We start from the raw sequence: 23769 nt of genomic DNA, 5'->3' as shown, positions 1-23769 counted from the left end.
AAACATTTCGAGCCTGATTATTCCCCATTCTATGCTCTCCGCGGTCTTCCCCCCACCCCCACAACCCCTGCCCTCCCTCCCTCTGACTCGTCTCAGTGCCCCCCAGGGGAGGTTTGGGGTGGTTTCTATGAATGTCTTTCTGCCAAGCAGCCTTATCTGAAGCCCAGTTACACAAGGATACTCACTCTTTCCTAAGGCATCGGTGGGCTGTCTCTTGGTATCATTAGCACTGCTCAGCTGTGTGGTCTTCAATGTTTGCTACGTGAAGCTAACATCTCAAGGAGTAGAGTTGTGTTTTTTATTGCTATTTTTTAATCAAGAAATTCATTCCTGGCACAGCTACGAAATGTTTCACCTGCATAGTTGGGACTGGTTCGAAAACCAGATAATTTGTTGGTGGTGATGATGAGCTACAGAGAAATCTCTACTCGCAAGCCGTAACATATCTGGGTTCCAGGGACTGCATAGTAGGCAGTGTGCCATGACTCTGATGAATTTGTCATATAAAAACACTCACATTTATCTCCCTTGGTTTTTAACCTGCTTTAAAAGAAAATGTGCTAGCAAGCAACAAGAATTAAAGCTGACAATTAAGTGGAAACCCTGAGTACTAATGGCTCTCACTGTGTTTTACCAGCCTTTTGGTCACTTAGAAGAGGTGCCAAAGATCAAGGAGAGGAAAGTGGTGGGCTACAAGTGTAAATTCTGTGTGGAAGTGCACCCAACGCTCCGAGCCATCTGCAATCACCTCCGGAAGCATGTCCAGTACGGCAGCGTCCCAGCAGTGTCAACCGCTGTGAAGGTGAGAACCGGGGAAGGGCTGAATGAGTGGTCTTGTGTGTGAGCAGTTTGAGTTATTTATTAATCCCATTGTTTAAATCAGTTCAAGGCAAGAGTGTCTTCGCAGTGTGGGCACGCCTGAGTTATGCTTGGTTTGGTTTTGTTTGTTTTGATTCCTTTGCAGGTTGGACATTCCTCATCTTTCTGTGTCGGGAAGAGTCGAGTTTTTAATCTGGTTTTCTTCCATGTGGATAGTTGCGTGGGAATAGAACCTTCTGGATTCTCAACCTTGTGTTCGAAGTGCCCTTAAGTCTTCACTCCTCCCACTTGCCTGAGGTTCTGAAAGGAATCCCAAGGGTCCTAATCCCATCATCTGAGGCTCCTTTTACTTCCTGGCCTCTTCCTGTTCTCATCTGGCTGAGGGTGTAGAGAACTCAGAAGTATCTGTCTTCTTCTAATTCTGGATCCTCTGGGGAGGACAAAAGATGTTAAATCTGAAACTGAAATCCTTCAAGTCACAGTTGACCCCGAGAGCTCTCTGACCATCATCTCGGCTCCATCCTCTCTCCTTACATGGTGCTGATAGGGGCTTTCCTCTTCCCCTGCCCTTTATTGAACCACTTGCTATAAGTGTCGTGACACCCAATAGCAGCCACTGTTTGGATAACAGACAGCCTGTTATTTTTAAAAGCAGAAGTCAAGTCAGGGTTCTGCCCTGTTCGCTCTGGACCTGTGACTGTCTTTTTGTCATCATCCCTTGGTCTTGCATGCTGTTTTGTTGAGTTAATGTGAAGGAAACCTTCTGGGCTGGGCAAAACAAAATTAGCATAGAGACAGCCCCTGTCAACAAGTGTCTGGGCCCCAGGCTTGTTTCCTGAAATCATACAAGAGAGACCAAGCTAGCCCTTCCTGTGTAATCAATAATCCAAGAAACTACCTGGAAAGAATCAAAAATGGGTGACTTCAAAGCAGACTCCTCCTCAATGTTTTGGTTGTGTCGTTGGCTTCTAAGCATGAAGGCATGGTCTCCAGGGGTGTGGGTAGGGCGCAGAGAGCAGGGTATTTTGCTTTGCTTTGCTTCTAAAGGATGGCCCAAGGCTCTTAGATGCCCATATATCTCTCTTCTTTCCTTCCTTTTCTCTGAGCCATTTACCCTTCCCAAACATTGCTAATTTAGATGGGATTTCTGTTTGAATTTTCTTTTCGGAGTGACAGAGCCCCCATCAGACTTTTTGGGCAAAAGCAACCTGTGCCCTGATAGATGACTCTAAGATGACTACCGAGGCATAAAGCTTCTCAATCAGGCTTGCCCTCTCTTTAGGGGGCGCTGGAGAGTCAGGGGAAGAAGATTGGACAGGAAATGTTAATGAGTTTGGGAGAATGAAGGGAGAAGCGGAAAGCTGGGAGCAATGACGATGGATATTTATTTTGTTGGTGGGGCATGTGTGTGTGTGTGGTTCTCTTAGCAGGAGGCTGAAGACCCTTCCCACCTTTTCCTGGATGGATTGGAAGCAGCCAAAGATGCCAGTGGCGCCCTGGTGGGCCGGGTGGATGGTGAACACTGCTTGCTTGATGGAATGTTGGAGGATGAAACCCGGCCGGGGGGATACCATTGCAGTCAATGTGACAGAGTCCTGATGTCCATGCAGGGGCTGCGTTCTCATGAGAGGAGCCACCTGGCCCTGGCCATGTTTACCCGTGAGGACAAGTACAGCTGCCAGTATTGCTCCTTTGTTTCTGCTTTCAGGCACAAGTAAGTGTTATTGGTGGTCATAGTGATTCCTAAGACTTTTCAATAAAAAGTCAGAGAAGCCTGGAGGGGTTAACGTCCCATTCTAATACTCACACCTGTGGCTATTTTTTGCTGTGGGCTTCAGTCATTGCACCTGTAAAATGTGGCTGAGGATGGGAGCTTGATTAAATGGCATAAAATTGGGCAAATACAGGCATTCAGGGCATTGCTCTGGGTTACTCAAGGAAAGACCCAGCCACAAGGAGTAGACCAGTTGACCAGTGGAGTTGTGATCCATTCACCGAAATCTTAATAATTGTGTGAAAACCAAGCGGCTAAAGAGATACAATTAGAACTGTTAACTCAGGTGATGAATGAATCAATGTTTGAGGTTTTTGCTATTTTTTTTTTAAAGATCTTGAGAGACAAGGCAGTTTTTGAATGTTTAAAGGTAGCTTGACGTACAAGAAGGTTAAGAGGAGGGAACTCAAGTTATTCCTCATTAATTTGAAAGAGTAAATTTGGGCAAAAAAGTGAAGGGTTTGAGAAGAGGCACCTTTTCTTGCCATCCTCTTTCATGTGCATAAGAGAGAGAAATATCCAATAGTGCATTGGTGAAGGTGGCTGCTGTAAGACTGACATGCTGTTTATAATAATTAAGATGCAATGACAGGCTTTTTGCTTCTTTCAGAAAGATAACACGCTAGTTAGTAGCAGAAGGTTTCTACAGTGGCTAAGATATGTTATAAAGTCTTTGTTACTACATACAGCCTGATATCTAACCTCAATATTAGATTCATACAACGGCATTAAACTCATAGTTCTCCCAAATTAAGTATTTATTTAACATCAATCACTTTGCAGTGGGACTTCAGTAATTGTGAGTAAATGTGTATTCTCCTGTGCGAAGCGCAGTGTTCCGGGGGGAATCGAAATAAGAACCGTACATAGTGATTGAGGTAATTCAGGGTCCAGGACAGGGTTCCATAAAGCAAACACACACAGGACACAGCAGAAGAAGGCACATGTGTTTTCAAAAAGTCAATAAAATGCTGTGTAGCTTCAGAGAAAGGAAGCATTACATCCACTTTGAAAGAGGTCTGTAGCTGTTATGAACTGAGAAACATCTGAGTCAAGTTTTAAAGTAGGAAGCTAGGACTTGAATAATTTGGAAAGAACATACAACTGGGAGGAAAAGAAGAGAGAGCATAGATTGCAGGGGAGATTTCAAGACACTGGATGGCTGGCTGGTGCTTCAGTTTGACTAATCTATTAGTTACATGGAAAGAAAGATAAGGTCTGATACCTTGAGTGGAGACTGTGCGTAGAGATTTTAAAAGCCAGGAATTAGTACCACAAATGACTAGTTTAAAATATGAAATGTGCAAGGTAGTCACAGTTGCTAACATTTAAATCTGATAAAATTCTATGTGCCTTCAAAGTATTGTATCATTACATTCTCAGGACAGCCTTGTGAGGCAGGATTCCGTCAGTATCTCCACTTCATGGATAAGAAAATTGAGGCCCACATTCCATAAGGGAGTGCCTGGTTCCAATCTGAGCTATTTATACAGTATAACTAGCTTCCTATTCGTATGTCTGGGAGGCAATGCATACTGACTTAAGTACTTGAGTTTCTGTTACTTATGAGAGAGACCTTTTTGGAGTACTTGGTTTCTGGCTACGATTTGGCCCAGCCTTGGCTGTTGGGGGCCTTTGGGGAGTGTCTGTCTCTCTCTCTCTCACTCTGTTATTCTACCTTTCAAATAAATCAGTAAATCTTCAAAAAACTGAGGCAGTGCTAATAGTGGAACTAAGCAGTTAGTGAGTGATAGTGAGAATAGATCTACAAGACTCAGAAAGGCTGACATTGTGTATGAATGACAGATGAAGTACAAATATTTCCAGTTTGGTTGACTGGGGGAATAGTGGTGCCAAACGCAGAAGCCAGGAGATAAAGGGAAAATGTATGTTTTATACCAAAAATGGATCATTTTTTAAATACATGTTGAGTTTGAGATAGCTAAAGACAGGGTTGTCCAGAGGGACAGGAAGACATTGCTCGAGCACTCAGGTGACACTCATGTTCAGATGGTAAGCAGTATCATCCTCATATGAATCATTTAGCCTGGAATTCAGTTCTCTGGGATATTGATACAAATTAGAACTCTGCCTCACACATTGTATTGTAAAAAAATGTTTAAACTAACCCTTGTTATGAAATATTGTGGGGTCTTTACAATTAAATCATCTCCTAATAGCACACTGTTTAATAGCAGACATGGCTGAGCTTATCAGAAGGGATGACCAGCCTTTTGATCACGTGGCTGCTTCGTCCTTCTGATGTGGTGCTTCTGTGTTAATAGAGACACTGAAAATAAGATAACCCACTACAGTTAGGTTAGCCCCTTAGAATCCGCCCACCACCCCACTCTGATGTTACTGGATGAAAGTAGAATTGAATTTAAAAAGAAACTCAGGCTTTAAAAATGCTGTCTAAATTCCACTCTTACTGGATAGTTTAGTGCACTAGTGATGGAGATCTCACTCTATCGGCAGAAAAATCTTGAATTTATTCATATCCTACTCTGTCCTTTGAACACACTCTTCCAATCAAAAAGCTCTGGAAAGGGAAAATAAGTGTCCAGCATGCCCTATTTGCACTGCCATGTCTCTCCATCCAAAAAGATCTCTTCTTTTACCTTCCCTACTCTTAGAGTAAGTCCAACAACTCTTGCCACTTGATTTGTTTACTATTTGCTAAGTGTCATTGTTGAACTTTGAACAGCTTGGAAATTGGATTCCAGGAAGAGAGCAATGAGAAATATGTGGTATGCAATGTTTAATTTTGTTTCGTTCTTCTTTTCTTCCTTCTGCATCAAGTTTGGATCGCCATATGCAAACTCATCATGGACACCATAAACCATTCCGATGCAAACTCTGCTCCTTTAAGTCCTCCTACAACAGCCGGCTGAAAACACATATACTCAAAGCTCATGCCGGTGAGTGGGAATCTGTGGTGCACACATTCTTCAGCATCTGGAGTTTGAGATCTGATGGTCTTTGCTGAGTTGAATTTCCAATCTGTTGCCCCATGCATGAAAATAAGTTATCTCTGAAGCAGTTGCATGTCCAAGTTTATTGCCCTCTTTTAAAGAAGAAAACAAAGCACAATTAAGGAAATTCACCCAGCACCAAAATAATTCAAAGCCATGTCACTTCTATCACAGTTAAATTTAATTCTCTAACAGGTTAAAGTTAGCCTATTTTTAAAGGAAATTTCCTATTTCTCTTGCATTTTTAATGGAACTACAGATAATTGTTATATAATAAAAATGATTTCCAATGCAATAAAATTAGATTCCTAAAGAAGTTCGAAAAGACAAAGAGAATTCAAGATTGGGGAGATTTGCTTTTAAAGATTTCCATGGATGCATTTTTGTACGCCCAGTGAGAAATGCCTTCAAGTCATTAGTATCCAGGAGTTTTGTTGATCTCTATTATTCTATTGTTCCATCTCTTGTGTTCACCTGAAGAACATCCCTTATCTCCCAAGTTCTACACTAACCACTGAGCATGTCGTTTTAAAGGCTAGGTGTTGTGTACCTTCTCTTGTGCCTTGTAAAACATGTATAACACTCCTCATTGTAAAACCTTCGAGAACCTGGATCCTTCACTTTTGTCATCTCCTTGTGCCTTGGGCAAACAGGGCCATGTCCCTTTGTAGTCTTCTGGGTGTTGAGTCCTGTTAAGCTGACTTAATATAGTAAGACCACCCAAGCCTTCCAGATGCCCCATATCACACTAGGAATTGGAGATGGACTAGGGAGATTAGCTATATGGACTATTTTTTCTACTTATTAGTGTTTTTATATCTCTGGGAAATTTCCAAATCCATGAAGTAAGTCCCTTCAGGATTTAAAACCACTCTTTTGTAACTTAAGTTATTGTAAATTATTCAACTGGGACAACATCCTAAAGAGTTTTTCCCATAGGTCTTGGCCTCGTCCAAAACACTTTAGCAGTTGGGAGGATGGGAACGAGTCGGCCTGTGGAAAGGATTATTAAAAAGAGTGTTAAAGGCTGCACACTGGCTCTAGGGAACTAAGCTATGGTGCATGTTCTGAGAGCTTTCTGGGGAGCCAGGCCTCTCTGAGTTGACAGGCTGCAGAGAAGGAAGCATCCAATAAGAGGAAATGTGAACAACATGATTGGTTTCTCCATAGACCTTGGAACCTTGGTCTCCGTGGCATGGCTCTTACCACTGGAGGAGGTTTGGCTTACAATACGTTTTCTAAAAGACTTTTGACTCATCTCTTCTAGATGGATGCATTTTCTTTTGAAGTAGCTTGAACTTTTGAAATCCAGACCATCTGGATTTGCATTCTCAGTTTATGTAACTCAAAGCCAGCCATCAAGGGTCATATAAAAAAAATAGAATAAAAAAATATTAAATGTAACACATGACATGTTGCATTATTTAAGTAGATTTTGTCACTGCCTGGACATTATCGCCTCACACCTAGGTGATGGTTAAGGAGATAACAGGTGTTGCTGTCTGATTTCTCTTTGAACTTCTGCTCTGCCTTGTAGACCACCACCTCTTTTCATTGCTACTGCTGTTAAATGTGCTATATTTCTTTTCAACCATTTTCTCTAAATATGTTTAACATGTGTGATTATAATGTTACTTAAAATACATTTTGCCTTTCGATTTTTAATATTTACTATTACACGCACTTCAATAGTTTATTCTAATGAATGATAGTTCATCAAGAAGGTATGCTTGCATTTACTTAATCATTAGAAATTAAGTTTGTTTTATACTTTTCTCGAGAATAAAACATGTGGATTTTGAATAGAGCTTTCTGTGTGCTTAAGCATTTTTCCTTAGTAGAGCCTCCCAGAAATGGTAGTGTTGGGTTGCAGCCATGAGCATTTCTAAATATATTTTTAATTTAAAAATAAAACAAGATCAATTTCTCAGTTGATCAGACTAGTGCATATCTGCCCCAAAACAAACATGTACATTTCATATAGTTCTTAACATGTAATTATTTAAAAGCTAATTTATAGCAAAAGTAAATGTTCTTAATTTGATCATAACAATCTGTGCTATCTTTCAATAGCATAAAATTAATTGGAAGGGTACTTATTTCTACTTACTGTACTCTTTATTGAAGAATACTAGACATACACAAGCTATTTGCATACATGAGTACACCTCTCTGTGCTAGAGAATGACTTATTTCATTTACATCCTAATTAGTGAAGAAAATAAAATTATACATTGGAGCTTGTGAACTGGTCAGAAAATATAGAGAGGATAAAAATATATGTAAGACTAGGAGCAATATAGTTATCAAGAACGTAAAGATTGAGAATATCATAAAAGAACTTGAAAATGGCTGGTTGATCTGGTTAAAAATTACACATGTTATTTTATGTGGTTGAAAAGAAATCTTGACTAAAAATTGATATGGTCATTTCTAGTGCAGAAAGGGAGACGAAGAGATTGGAGACAGTGATATATGTAGACCATTAAGTGTAGACCGTTAAGTGTCAGTATTGTTGGGAAATCAGCCTGTAGCCTCATCCATAGAAGTACAAAATGAAATGCAAAAGGGGCCAAGTGACTGGGTTATGGAGCCTTGGGGAAGACTTTCAAGCTTCAAGGAGCACTGAGGTTGTGGGAATAGGCAGGTGAGAGCTTGTAGGCCAAAAAGCTTGAGATGCCCTTATCTAGAGTGAATGAACTCTGCCCTCTGTTTTTCTCCCCTGTGTTTCCTGTCCTTCCCCTTACCTCCACCCTCTTCCAGGTGAACATGCCTACAAGTGTTCTTGGTGCTCATTCTCCACCATGACAATCAGCCAGTTGAAGGAACACTCCCTCAAAGTCCACGGAAAAGCCCTGACCCTCCCTAGGCCGCGGATTGTCAGTCTTCTCTCCTCACATGCCCATCATTCCTCCCAGAAAGCCACCCCGGCTGAAGAAGTGGAAGACTCCAATGGTAAACATTGGCCTCCAGGCCAGAATTAACCACTTAATACCGAGATGGATTGGGATCAGTTGTCAGTCATTCTTTTCCAGAGGAGATTTGTGTGTGTGTGAAAATAGAATGGCTCTAGTGAAGGAATCAACAGAAATAAGTTAAAAGATTATAGACATTGAAAATGCAAAGGAGAAGTAAATGTGTGGAATCATGATGGAAGTGTCGGCCATCGCTTACGTAAGCATTGCTTCTGCAAAAAGCTTGTTCTTTAGCATGGGTGAGGTGTGGATACTTTGTGGGTTTAACGCAGAAAGCAATGGAATACCAGGCAGATGTCTGTTTTGGGTTGACCTGTATCCCATGTTGATCGATCGATTCAGGGATCTATCTATCTGTCTATGTGCTATGGATATGTACATTAAGTACACAAAATTCAAAATAGGAATGGGTGGGGTGAATGGGCCAAATATGTTTGAGTGAGTCACATGACAGCTTAGAAGTAATGCAGTGATTTCTCAAAGCCCCAGGGTGTTCAGAAACTATTGAATCAAGGAGACTTCCAATGCGTAGATTTGGATCTTGAGAAGAGATACCAGAGGCCTTGGAGAGGGTCTGTTCATTGCCAATATGACTAAAAGTGTAGAACAGCAGGGAGAGGTCAGTCTTGGAACTTGCAAGTTTGGCGATGAGCAGAGTCTATTATTTGCATGACACCTAGGACCACGCCTGATTTGACTGTATAACTCAGCTTCATTGACCACAGAATCTGATACTCAGGACAGAAGTGGAAAGTCTGTAACTTCTTGGCCATATCCAATACCTAGGCTGTGTTGTCTTCCAACCCTTAGTAATGCTTGAACCCCTTCTAGTATCCAGTTAACTGCCACAAGCTTAAATACTTCCCCAGGTCAGGAAATAATTCCCAGGTCAGAGCACCAGCTGTCTCGTGGTCTACTGTTACATTCTTGGGAGGAGCTGAGTAGACAGGAGAGAACATGGAGCAAAAGCCTGGATTTGAGTGATTGGATGTTCTCCTGGACTTTCTTAGCCTCTTAGACTCATGTGTTAAAATAGTTAATGAGACTTTCCTCAACCCATCACCATGAGAGGAAAAGTACACATGTAAAACTTGTATAAATTCACACATAGTGTTTAATCGTGCTTATTTTTTTTTTGAGGGGGGCAGTTTAACTTTTTCTTGCTGGACCCGATGCAGTAGCCTAGAGGCTAAAGTCCTTGCCACACACGCATTGGGATCCCACGTGGGCACCGGTTCGTATCTCGGTGACGTCCGCTTCCCATCCAGCTCCCTGCTTGTGGCCTGGAAAAGTAAAGAAAATAAAGTAAATCTTAAAAAAAATTTTTATTGCTTTTATCATTTCCATGATATAGTTTTGTAGGTGTGGGGATTGCCCCCCTCCTTCCCCTTTCTCTTTCACATTTTTCCTCCCACCTTGTAGGGTTGCAGATTGCTTTTTCATATGCAAATTTCATTTCGTTTGGATTTGTCACCAGTGAGATATCTAGGTCATATGGTAAATCAGTTTTCAGCTGTCTCAACACTGCCATATTAACTGCCATAGGGGCTGCACTAGTGTACACTCCTACCAACAATGGAGTAGGGCACCTTTTCCCCATGGCCATGCAAATAGTGGTCATTTTAATACTGTGATTTTCACTCTTTGATTAGAAATTCTTTGGGACCAGTTATATCAAGTGTGAATTTGGGGTTATGATTAGAATTTATGATTTAGAATTTAAGACAAGAGACTCAGGTTAACCTGAAATGTGGTTACCTAATTTGTCAAAATAGTCTAATTTTCAGATTATCAAAAGAATAAGTTAGGGCCTGGCACAGTGGCCTAGTGGTTAAATTCCTCACTTTGCATTTGCCAGGCTCTCTGTTCTAATTCTGGCAACGCTGCTTCCCATCCAGCTCCCTGCTTGTGGCCTGGGAAGGCAGCTGAGGTCGGCCCAAAGCCTTGGGATCCTGCACCTGCATGGGAAACCTGGAAGAGGCTCCTGGTTCCTAGCCTCAGATTGGCTCAGCTCTGGTAGTTGTGGCCACTTGGGGAGTGAATCAGTGGACAGATGATCTCCTCCTCTTTGTATGTCTGACTTTTAAATAAAAATAAATAAATCTTAAAAAAAAGAATAGATGAGCAATTCTAATTTGTTAGGCTGTAAGCAGACATCTCTAAGAGGAACGTGAATGGTTAAATCCTGTTAAAAAAAACTGGCTTTGTTTAGTTGCAAAACTTGGTGGCTTTTCTCTTGCAAATCATTAAATATGTTAAATTTCCTCACTCCGTATTAATCTTTTTTGTCTTAAAGGATTTTTGTTTAACAAAACTGTTTTGATGGTTATGACTGTTAGTGAAGGAAGCACATGATATCCTCAACTGTTATGTAGTAGCTTAAAATATAACTGGGAGGAAACTTTGTTATCTGGTTTTCTTCTGGAAAAGCTTTGGCAACTCAAATTTAGGACTGATGAGAGTACAAATATGGGGCAAAAACACAAGTCCCTTAGCACCTTGAGACTGTGTTCACTGAAAGCCTTGCTACATTGCAACCACAGGACAAAATTGAATTTGACCCAAATTGTAAGATCTCTATTCATGTGATTTTTAGCTAATTGTTTTTTCTATGGAGCTGTTGGGTGAAACTGATCCAGTCAAGCACCATTCCCAGCAATGACTTCCTGGGATATTTCGCTTGCTGTTACACCTTTGTAATCCTTTCTCCTCCCTTGAAATAAAGGTCTTCAGTCATGGCCAAGGGAATTCCATAGACCACGTCAGCCAAGCCAGGAATAGTTGAGGTCAGTCAGTTTCATAGGCAGGTACTCTCTACCAATAGCTATACTGTGCACAGAAGAATCTGAAGGGACTCCAGTAAAATTTAGCTCTCCAGCAGCTTCAAATCAAATATGTACAAGACATTATGAATATGTGCATTTGAGTAAGCTACAAATTGAACCCAAAGCCTAATATTTTCGGGGAGTGGTTCTTGGAAACAGGACTGTGACAGAGAGAAAGGTGGTAACTTAGGTATAATACTTTCACTCTGTGTTTGCTCAGCCATGGCAAGATAATTCGCAGTATAGAAAGTGAAGTTTTTTTTTTTTTTTTTTATCCTTCTTGGACAAGAACATATTGATTGTGAAAGCTCTGCATAGTAACCATTATTGAGGCTCAGGATCTTGGGATCTGTGCTGTTTTTAGTGTATATAAATAGCCTATATTAAGGGCCTAGAAGCAATGAATTTAATTCAGTGACAAAATTCCCGATTTAAAGGTGTGGTAAACAGAAAGAAGGCATCTAATGGCCCAATCTCATGAATGATTAATTATATGGAAAATAATTAATAGTTTGTTCATTCAGTAAGTGCTTTTTCTTGAATTCTCACTATAGAGCTTGCATAGTTTTTACATGGCCAAAAATGACTAGGGAGGCTCACGGTGGGAAGACCATTTTCTGGGAAACAGGATGGTGGATTCCTAGAAACTGCTAAGTCTGGAGGATAGAAAAACAGCTGTGGGGCTAGACAGTAGCTTGTAAATCATGGTTTGAATGGTGTTTGAAACACACATGTGAAATCCAATTGCACATTTTAATAGGGAGAAGCTGTGGGGCTATTGGCTCTCAGTGAAGGTTTCCCACACTACAGATGCCAGGACACCATGAACACACAAACCAAAAATGTGTTGCAGGCCTGGGGGGAGTTGAGATCCATAAAACCAGGGAAATCACCAGTGTGTCTTTGGCTTCCTGATTCCCTGGTGAGGTCTGTGGATAAAATGAGTTGACATGCTTGCTGCTGTTTGCAGTGGTCAAATGCTTGCTGTCCTGAGAGTGAGCAAGTGTTCTCTCGCAGAGGGAAACAGCCTAAAAAAGAAGGTAGTTCCTAACCCGCTCTCTCTCTCAATCCAGAGGGAAGCCAAGAAAGCAGAAATGAGAAGGTGGAGGGGAGATTTCACCCCAGCTGGCAAGCCACACACCTGTTCTTTGCTTAAACAAGCTCCTAGGCTCCGAGCTGTCAATCTTAACATGTTTCACCAGCATGCAAATTCTCTCTATGTTCTCCATGATCAGTTGTTGGAAAGGACAGCAATGGCTGTACAGTATTGGTTTTGTGTATAGGATAATGGGAAATGACATGAAATCGCGATTCTAAACAATGCATTAAGGAGAAACAATAAGGTTGTCAACAGAAGGCAGTGTGCTGCTGTGTTTTTGTTTACTGTGTGTTTTCTCTTGCTTAATAAAATATAGGCTGACTTTTATCAGGCTGCTTCTAAGCCTCTGTTTTCAATACAGCAAAATACACACAGCTATAAAATAACAAAGAAACTAGGACAGTGTAGTTTAGCTAAGAGATTTGTTTAAGTCTGAGAAACTACCCAACGCATGGGCAATGGATGTGTAATTTACAATTCAGTCCCTTAGAAGAAGTCAAGCCAGAGGTGACTGTGCATCTTTTTCCTCCCTCAAATTTCCCCCAATGAATAGATTATTGTATTCTACCCCCAAGTTAGGTTGTATAACATTGCCTGCTGTAGGAAATAACTATGATACATTTCATGTGAAACTAAAAGACACTGAAACCAGAGACAGAATGAATAAAATAGGTGGGAGATAGTACATGCACAACTAATATATATTACACATATACACACACATATACATATATATATACATATATTTTGTGCCCATGCTCTAATTATCAACCCAGAGAAAGCAAGAGTCTACCCAACAGAGAAGCCTTTTGTAAGTTAGTAGACAAACATTATAAGGAGATATATGCCTTTTTCAATGAAAGATTTTGTTACATCTCCCCATTCTAAACTCTAGAACCATACTTGAGAATAAGTGCTCTTTTGATCAGTTCTCTTCAAGGCACCCCAGGCACTTGACTGTGTATCATGTCGAGGTCCATGTCCTCTGCCTTGTGTTCCCTCATTGCAGGGCAGCCTCCCCGACAAGTGCCGATGGACGTTTCCTGCCTTCTCTGGACCCAGGCACGCGCCACAGGCAATGTTACTTGCACTTCCTCTGCTTTGAATAAGCTCTGCTGGGAGGAGGATTTCTTCCCTGTGTACTTCTCTCTGAGTCCACGCCTTTCACTTTAAAGACTGATTTGTATTGGCTTCAAGTGTATTCTGATTGCTCTCATAAGCCTATTCTAGTTACTTTAATATCATTTTCTTAATGTTCCCTTTGGATTTGGAGATATGCTGTTGGTGCTGTCCACTGCTTCTCCAAAGAGCGTGGACTTTTTCTGCAAGGATCAAGTAGAAAATATTTCCAGCATAAGAGTCATGTGGTCTCAGTCACAGTGGCCCATCTCTGCCCTGTGAGATACTCTGCTCTCTGCCCTAACCAGCGATTCCTAGAAGGCTTCACTGTTTTCAATTCAGTTCAACATACTGAGTCTCCAAACATGTCGAACTCCACAAAACCAGGTTACACAAAAAATAAGTTTATTTCATTTCTGTTTGAGAAGCAAGTTGTAAAATATAAACACTCTAGAGTTGAAACCTTAGGGACTGCTTTCACTGATGCTTTCTGATGCAATTATGCTGCCAAGACGCAAAAGATCTTCCTTGACAAAGAGTATTTTCCATGCTATCATTGTTTCCTGTAGAGTCAAACCTTATGTGGAAATGGGAAACAAAGAAGGGTGAGACAGGATGTAAGCCTTTCCATCCTTCAGAGAGAGACAGAGAAAGCGTGGGGAGGCAGAAGAGGTAGACACGAGCATAGAATGATCACTAGTAGCCTGACGGCTTTTAGGAGCCAATGCATGTCGTCATTGACCCTAGAGTGAGTTATTTCATTCTCTGTCTGTATCAGAGGGAACAGTGCTTGGTGAGGTTAAATCCAGATTCAGGGCAGCTTCAGAGTGAAACTGGGCAAGAAGACTCATCAGTAAGTAGGCATTCTGTTCTTCCTAAACACATTTCCCTTCCAGCTTTTAACATGAAACCATATAGTGTTTAAAATAAGACTCATTTTGGATGATTTTGTGTTGGTTCAGTTGCTCCAAACTGGAAGTCAAGGGTTGTCGGACCTTTTCTGGAAAGGGACCAGTAGAAAATATTTTCAGCTTTGTGAGTCACCCAGTCTCTGTCAGAACTACCCAATTCTGCCTTCATCATGTGAACACAGCTGGTCTGCAAACTACCACGGCTGTGTTCCAATGAAACTTTATGTGTAAAGACGGTGGGGAGACTAGGTTTGGGCTATGGATAGTACTTCACTGATTCATGCCATAGAAGATGGGGAAATTAACAACAGTACCTACACAATTAATCCAGTCTTCAATATATAACATTCTAGACCTATACATTTAATATACGGAATATTCCTAAATGTAACTAAACCTGTAACTTGACCTAAATATATCCTTTGCTTCATGTATGAAATATAAGGTTAAGGATAGAGCTTTTAAAACATTAATGTGTGAATTACATTGAAACTTAAAAGGAAAAGCTTCTGTAAGAAATGTGTTGAGTCCAGCTCTAAACTACCAACTCATTTAACCTTGACTGAAGCAATACTTGACACTTAAAAATTAAGATCTGAGATGCCAGCTTTTCGAAGAGAAGCTTTTCAGATCTCTAAATAGGTCAGACATAAAATTCAACCTTTAAGAGGATCCAATTAGTTGCTAGGGCATCAGACCTTCCATGCAGGTTCCAATAGCAATCAGATTTCTCTTGGGGTGAAAGAAAAAAGAGGTGGTTTCTTTAAAAATGACAATAATGAAATAGAGACTCTCAAGTGAATAATTGTGAAGTACAAAGATTTGCGTCCTTTATAACACATGGGATGTAAGGCATAATTTTAATGACTTGACTATAATTTTTAATAGGTTCTGCCGGTCTCAAAATTATCTGACCAGAAACTACTAACCTTCCTTTTTTGACATTAGAATTAAAATGTGATCTAGAGTTTATTTTAATGCTTATTCTAAAGAAAGACATTTCCACTGAAAAGGTTCAGAGATACGCATTGAAGTTTCTGGATGTTTCTTCTATACCAGGAAATTGACAGTGGTTAAAATATTAGAACTTGGCCTCAATGACTGATAGGAATCCTCTAAAATTACCACCACCCCAAAAGGGAAGATCATATGATAGACCCTTCCTAAGAAAGCCACCTGCTGGGATCTCTGTGACTTTTTGAATTAGCCACAGTTGAGTATGCCAAGGACTAGAAAACATTTCAAGTGTAGACCTTGCATGTCCTGGGAACCCAGTCAATTAACCCATCTCCCTCTTGCTACGCCAGCCAAAGCACTTGGTCATCAGAAACATAAGCATTTGCTACCAGACTTATTCTGAGCTGGATTCCTAGCAGTATTAGAGCTTGCTTCGTTGATCCCCTCTGGCTTTTGCATCTTTTGGTGAACTGCTTAGAGATTTTCTTCTATCTTACGTAAGATCAACTGTGAGAAACGTCTAGAAGAGGAAAAAGGAACTGCTTTATTCTTTGGCAGAAAATGTATTTGATTATTATCCAAGTGATAATTGAATGGCTCATCTCCTTGAAAAGAAAATTTTCTCTTGTCCTTTCTGAGTCCACCTTAAGTTGTCTTTCCCTGGTACTGAAGCTAGGTATTCCAACCTTTTTTTATTTGAAACAGAAATCCTTCCAACTGTCTTGAGACGTCTTTTACTCATTGATCCTCTCTCTTTTGAATACTGTTCTGCATGAGAAAATTTGACACAGGCAGAAGGAGGAGAATTAGAATTGGGAAGAGTAGTATCCGTGAGCCATAATTCTAAGGCAGAGATCTGACCAGGCAGGGTTTTCTCTGGTGAACTTGGGTTGTGGACAGGATTTTTTTTTAACAGCAGGCATGAGAAAAGATGAAAGAAATAGCATTTAAGAAACATTTTATTTTAAAATGAGACTATATGAATTTTGATGGTGTCACCCAGGAAACTCACATCCAAATGCTACACACCATGACTTGTTAACTAGTTCATAATCCTAAATAACACCCTGCGGAAAAATCCAAGTAGTGGTGGTGATCATGAAACAGAAATTAGTGAAAAAAGAAATGATGGCCAAAGTAGCATGAGAAGCAAGCATGTAGGTAACAGGAGCCACTTGCTTTATATAAGGTTGGATATCTTGTTATTGAAGCCCAGGAAGGGATCTGTCCTTCAATGGAGAATCTTCAGAGTCATCCAGCTCAACCCAAAGATGTTGGCTAGGTGCAGGGCCCAGCTAGAGTTTCATTACTGGAGCACTGCTCCTAGAGAAGTCATTCCAGGACTGGGTTCTTCAGCTTCCTCAGGGACACAGAATATTCTTAGATGATTCGCACAAGTCAGTCTCCTTATGTCATCTGCTATTTTCATGCAGTGAAAGTTCTCCACCAAAGCTACAATGGGCAGTACATTGAGTGATGCAGGACCTTCTAAACCTTTAATCCAGTTCTTGATTTTTCGCATTGTTAGTTATTTTTTCCTCTTGACCAATCTGAAAGTCATTCACTGGAGTTTACATAAGGTCCTTGAATGTCTCTTTGTTCAATTCCTGAAGTTATTAAAAATATCATTTTTATTTTATAGCTTGTACTGATGATCTTATATTTTTCATTGTCTTTAATATGAAAGTGCTTCCAAAAGTTTATGCTGAAATGGGATTGATAAGTCTGTTTTGGTGCTAAAAAGTTCTGAAATTTTATGTAAAATGTTTTGTAAGGATTGCTTTTCATGAATTTTTAAAAATACCCTGGATGTGTCATGAAGCAAGGACTATGAATGATTAGTCTCATAGGGAAGGAAACTAATACCTGACAAATAGAACGAGACCAAAAACTCTGCAAACACGTGTGCAGTGGCACTTCATTTCCTTCACTGATTCTAAATCCAGAGCCTGTGCCCTTAATTGTTGTATCTCATCGAAGCAGAATGATCCAGGTTGACTAAGGCTTACAGCTACTTCTAGATTTGGAGGCTATGGAACCTACAAAGGAAATTAAAGATACTTATAAAACATCTTTTTAACATAGATCTAGAGCTTAACAGAGACACAGAAAAGTGTTGATGTAAAAAACCAGAATATAATGAAGTGAGAAATGGTGCCTCTGTATTTTAATGACTCTAGCTGTGGAGAGAAGGAATTAATCAGGCATAGAGGGCTGCATGGAAGAGATGAGAGTCATGCTGGGCCTTGAAAGGTGAGTGAATTTGGACAGTGGAAAGAAAAAGCCTCTCCAGGTGGCGCAGAAACGGGCAAGCGTACAGAAGAATGGATTCTGGGTTGAGGAAGGAGACCAGTTAGGCTAGAATGGAAGGTGTGGGTGAGCCTAACAGGAAGGTGGAGATGGAGCCAGGCCCTGCTACTTACCACTGCGAAGACGACTTTGGATAAGATATGTGTTCCGTAGGAATGATCAGTGGCAAGGTGTCTTTTCCCCCTGGGAAATTTAATACGTTAAGCTGGCATCTCTAGGCCTGCCAGAATGTGCATGAAAGATACACACACAGGATGGTCATCTTTTAAGATGGCCAAATGAATAGATTTGGTTTTCCTTTCGATTACAAAAGCAATACCTATGACTGAAGACTAGCTTTCTGGCAATATGTAAAATACAAGGACGTTCATAATGCTAGCCTCTGTTGCCATGATAATCTCTGTGAGCAGTTTGTTATAGATTCATCTAAATATCTGTTTGATGAGTAGACAAACATAGGTTGTTTTATTAATTCTTTTTTTCAGAGGGTCCATGTATAAAAATCATTTTTCTTTCGTATGGTTTCCCTGTCACTTTGGTAAGTTCCCTGCTACTTGACACACTACAGGTTTGAAATATGAAAAGTCTGTAATCTCAACACATGCAAGCAAGCACATTGCTATTGAAATAATAAATGAGATACTTAAGACTTCAAGTGTTTTCTTTATGTGTGTGATGCATGTGTTTAAAGCAGAATTCACAGAATCTTTGAAGCTTTGCCAATGGAAAATGAATTAATTTTCATTTTAGGGCTCACTGATTTCCTCAAAACTTATTGATACAGGGTCTCTTCCTATCATAACTTAAGACTTAAGTATGTCTAAAATACAGGCAGAGGGTCCATAAGATGGAAGCAAGCTCAGTTCTCGTATCACACAGAGGGAGACCTTTAGAGAGGACAAGTTCAGTGAGCAAAATCATTAAAGATAGAACCCTCCTGCCACAGCATCTTGAGAGGAGCTCCAAGAGAGGAAAGACCCTCCCAAAAATGATGAAAGTAATGTTTTTTAAGCACAATTTACATAAATAAAGTAACAGTTAACAATCAGAAAGAGGGCAGGGACAAAACCCATCAGAAGGCCTGATTGTATTCTTTCTAGCCTTAGGATAAAACTAGAAACTCAGAAGAGATGATAATTGAACCTTGCTAGAGGTACCTTCTAGGCAAAAACATGTGTTTTGTATACGTGAAGAGAATTCCTCTTCTCTAGCAACAGTTAAGAGATAAATGCAAAAACATGTTGGGTGTCTCATTCACTTCTGTTGCTAGACTTGCCCAATTGCCTTATAGTGATCAGGTGCCATAGATATCTCCCCAGTTCAGCTGGGTGCTCTGTGAGGTTAATATCTGTGTCCTACTCATTTCAGAGTTCTTGCACTTGGTAGACCTTTCATTAAGTATTTCTTGCATTGATTTTAATTAACACTGTAACGGTAACTGCACATAAGGAGAGCTGAGAAAACAAGAGTCTGTGTGTGAACAAGCCTAGAGACCTGGGTGACGACAGCTCTGTCCTGCAGCTCGTGTGGGAAGAGCCAGAGGAGCCTGGTGCACATACACTAAGGTGTACCAACCTGCCGTGTGTCACTGACACCCAATGGCACTACTAATCCCTTCTACCCTTTGCCTCCAAAGTAACCAATAGAATCCAAGAACAGGATTGACTGTGTGCCCTTCCTGCTATCTCTTGAGAACATTTCTGGCTTCTTTCATTTAATGGTTCCTTTGCAAATGCCCGCTTTCTGTTTCTTTTCTTCTTATCTTCTGAAATGTTCTTTCTCCATGAGCTTGGTGCCAGGCTCATAGTCTTCCTTTCTGTTTCTACTGTAATCATCATGCTCTGGAATTTCAATGTGCCAGACCCACTGGTGATACTTCAGCAGCTGCTTTGGTCTCCTCTGCTAAGGACATTGGACTTCATCCTGATTGTACCCCAGGTGCCCATCTGTAGGTGAATTCAATGTAACTGCTCCTTCTACAGCTTAAACTCTCTGGCCACGGCTGTGAAGGTCTTTATTTCCCTGTCCAACCTCTTCTCTGGGAGTAGACATTTTAGAGGGGTTTTATCCATCCTGATTTCTCTGGTTATCTTGTCCTTTGGTTTCCAACCTGTTAGACCCTAATCCTGGGTAAGTCACATTCTGTGATTTTTTTTTTTTGATACCAGCCAGTCTGTCTGTCTCTAACCTCTATCTTCTTCTATGTTTCCAGATCATTTTTGTTAATCACAAAGCCAATTTACTTTTAAAAATAAATTGAGGGACTCCCAGTGCAGTAGCCTAGTGGCTAAAGTCCTCACGTTACCTGTACTGGAATCCCTTATGAGTGCTGGGTCATATCCTGGCTGCTCCATTTCCCCTCCAGCTGCTTGTGCTTGGGAAAGCAGTTGAGGATGGCCCAAACCCTTGGAACCCTGCTACCCATGTGGTAGACCCAAAAAACTCCTGGCTCTTAGCTTCAGATCGGCTCAGCTTTGGCAGTTTTGACCATCTGGGGAGTGGACCAGCGGACAGAAGATCTTTCCCTCTGTCTCTCCTTCTCTGTAAATCTTTCTAATTAAAAAAATCTTAAAAAAATAAATCGGGACGAGAGTGATGTGGCACAGTCAGCTAACCCGCTGTTTGTGCGGCCCACCGCCTATATCGGAGTGCCGGTACAAGCCCTGGGATCTTGCTAACATGCCTGGGATGTGGCGGATGGTGATGGCTCAGGTGCTCCGGTTCCGGCCACCCACACGGGACACTTGTGTGGAGTTCTTTGCTCTCAGATGTGGCTTGGCCCAGCCCTGACACTCAGCCCTGACTATTGGGCACACTTAGGAAGTGAGCCAGGGGATGGAAGATACTTTCTTGTCTGTCTTTCCATCTGTCTCACTCTGCCTCTCAAATAAGTAAATAAATCTTTGAAAAAATTTATCTCAGTATAGCATCAATTTACCCATAAGTACTCTGAAGGATTTACTTGAGTGAAAAAGATAGAAATAGAGATGTTCTGGAAGTTGCAAATAGCTACTGTCTATCTCGCCTATTCCAAAGCAAATGCAGTGAGCAGCTGTATAGTTAATAGCTGTGGCAATTACAAATTATTGTACTTGTGAGTTGTGATTTTATTATTACTGTGATTTTACAGTATTTTAAAATTTTGCCCATGGGTAAGTTTTTAATTAGGGATACAGGGAAGGAAAAAATGAACAAATCTTTATCTACCTTGCATGCAAGCTTAGAATAATGCTGCTAATATGTCTTATAGAAAAAAACAATAATTGTGATAGCTGAACCACAGGCAGACGGTGAAATGTTAAGTGAAATTCCCCATTAACCCATTAAAATCAGTAAAATCCATATATTGTTATGGCAACAATAAAATAAGATCATTTTTGCTAGTTCATCTGCAGTTAAGTTTTTGCATCTCTTATGTTACCTTTCATGATGGTGGTCTAAAATTGAAATAACCCTTTAAAAACCGATGCCAAATCTAAATTTAAGAGTAGAATGATTTTTTTCTCTGTTAAAATAATAGCTTAACATTTTATGTACTTATTTCATTTTACTTGGAATGCAGGAAGACAGAGAGGGAGGGAGAGACTTTTATCCATTGCTTTCCTTGCCAGATGCCCATGACCGTCAGTGCTGGACCAGGCCAAAGCCAGGAGTCTGGAATTCAATCCAAGTCCCCCATGTGAGTGTCAGAGACCAAAGTGCTTGAGCCTCCCAGAATATGAATTAACGGGGAGCTGGGATGGAGAACAAAGCTAACCACCCGGATACGGGAGGTGACCTTCCCCGGTAGTATTTTAGCTCCTACACCAACTACCTGTATCTAAAGTTTTAATTTTATAGTAATTGTTTGGATGACTTCCTTATATGTGTCTTTGCTCATGTAGTTTAACAAAAATATTTACAGTGCTTTTCACTGTATTTTTCCTGTTCAGAGATTTCCAGGGAATATCTTTACCCGTCACAGTATGCCTAAGGAAGGATATTGAGCATGAAGATGTCACCCCATTGCTGAGCAGAAAAGGGTTTCGAATCTATGGGATAGAGAAGTAGTGACTCTGTGCAATTGGGAAAAATCAGAATTCCTGAATGAGAAAGAAAGCTTTGTAAACTTGATGGCTATTTTTATACTAGTGATCATAATCCCAATAAAAGGAGGTGACACTATCTCAGTCTGCCATATAAAGCAACTTTGAAGAAAGTGCTGAACCCAGGCTAGGAACCCCAAACTCTGGTAGACCAGGTGGAATCACTGCTCATGCTCCTGCACTTCCTTGATCCAGAAGTGCAGTGAAAGATATTGACAACAGAAGGTCACAGTGGGGTTGCACCGCATGGCTGTCCATGCTCCCCACACGTTCCAGAGCGCTAGTGAAAGGAACAGGTCTGTGTTCCATGGGCATCTGGTTGCGGTTTCTCCCCACTATAGAGTTTTAAAATCACACTGCTGCTATGTGTCATCAAGTTCATTTTTTGTTAAGCTAGTGCCTGGAGGGGTCGTGTTTTATCCCACTGGAGCTTAATGAAAATGATCTTTTTGAAACTTTGTAGCTTATCTTTACTACAACTGTTCAGGTTGCCATGGAATGGCAGATGTCAGAGTTTGGGGTCCTTCTCAGCAGCTGCTGCCAGCTCACGTGTAGGAAGCACCGTGCTTGTATAGTTAATGACATCTGCCAACTTAGGCGGGCGTCCTATCTAGCTTCAGCTCACATGTTCATTTGTCCTCTGGGAGACTCAATTTTCTACTATGCAAAAATAATAATGGGATTATTTCCAGTATCAAATGGAATAAGATGTGGAACTGCTTTCAAATTTTCTATTGCTATGGAAATATTAGATGGTATTAAAATAGTATGGTGGAAGAAAAGTCATCAGATTACATTCATTTGTCATCAGGCAGGGAAAGGTGGACTCTTGTGTTTTTGTATGAAAAAGACAAAACAGTTCCTCACTGGCATCAGTAGCTGAATGAAGTTCCTTTATTCATGAGCCTACTTAGAAGCTCCAAACCAATTAGTGTTTGGAGAATTTGCTTTGTCTGCAGCCTTTGATTTAAACTTTCTTAACTGCATTGCATCACCCACACAAGGAACTCCTTAGCATTTGGTTTCCTAATGGGATGGTAGGATGCATGTGTAAGTCCTAGTACCAGACAACATTATCACTATTATTGGCATTTATCAGTGCTTCTTTTTAGTACTGTCCTTTAGTGTACATGTATGGACTGCATACCTTATAAATCACATCATTCCCTTCACACCAGTGTCTCTGAGCTGGGAACTTCCATGACTGGCTCTCAGTGGTTGTCAGAAAGTGAGAACAGGCTGAGGGAAGGTAGGTAGTGGGCTTGTTTTGTAAGTAAGCCCTGGCAGAGTTGGCGTGAGGGCGTCATTAAGCCAACTCCAAAGCCATGTGCAGTGTTGAGCTGCTTCCCAAAGCCTCATTTTTTGGGTTGGTATTTTTCTCCCCTGGAAAGTCTAAAAGAGGTATCCATCAGAGCTTCAGGAAAGTATTCAGAGTTTCAAATATTCAAGTCATTCTTAGATAAGCATCTCAATGATTTTATGCCTGCGGTTGCAGTCTCATCCTCCATATCTCTTGAAAGAATAAGTATTCCCAGTGCTCTCCTTCCTTGCCACTCTCTTCTCCCGAACTGCTGGAATCTGTGTGCCCATGGAAGCTATCTCCAGATGTGCTCTGTGATTGGCTAACTTCAGTGACATTTTCTCTTTGAAAGTCACTCCTGGCTGTGGCCACCTGCTGCCTGCCTTCTTTTCCTTGCTGTCCCCAATGGCTTTCATAGGGGTCACCAGTGACTCCAGGCAAACAGGCCCACAGCCTCTGCTCATGCCTCAGCTTTCTTGTTTTGTCTGTGGCATTTAAAGCTGCTGACCTTCCTCCCACACTTCCATCATGCTGTGTGTTTCTGCTCTTCTCCACCTCTCTGATAATGCCTTCCTTTTCCTACTACTGTTGTCACAAGATGCTTGGGTCTGCTTTTTGTT

At 40.9% G+C, this 23769-nt stretch overlaps 1 protein-coding gene across 5 annotated transcripts in view; it reads left to right on the top strand.

Moving 5' to 3' along the window:
- Positions 1–23769, top strand: part of ZNF462 (zinc finger protein 462) — a 140923-nt gene that overhangs the window by 59594 nt on the left and 57560 nt on the right. For 2 of the 5 annotated variants that reach the window (XM_036496544.2, XM_004580928.4), the window contains exons 4-7: positions 638–802; positions 2430–2533; positions 5396–5514; positions 8332–8523. In XM_036496544.2, coding sequence (XP_036352437.2) covers positions 638–802; positions 2430–2533; positions 5396–5514; positions 8332–8523 — 580 coding nt within the window. Of the gene's footprint in view, positions 1–637; positions 803–2246; positions 2534–5395; positions 5515–8331; positions 8524–23769 lie in introns of all 5 variants that reach the window. The other 3 variants (XM_058672421.1, XM_058672422.1, XM_058672423.1) reach the window with 2 other exon arrangements.

Source organism: Ochotona princeps, chromosome 14 (genome assembly GCF_030435755.1).
Source record: "Ochotona princeps isolate mOchPri1 chromosome 14, mOchPri1.hap1, whole genome shotgun sequence".
Lineage (NCBI taxonomy): Eukaryota > Metazoa > Chordata > Mammalia > Lagomorpha > Ochotonidae > Ochotona > Ochotona princeps.
This window is presented reverse-complemented; position numbering and strand designations above follow the sequence as displayed.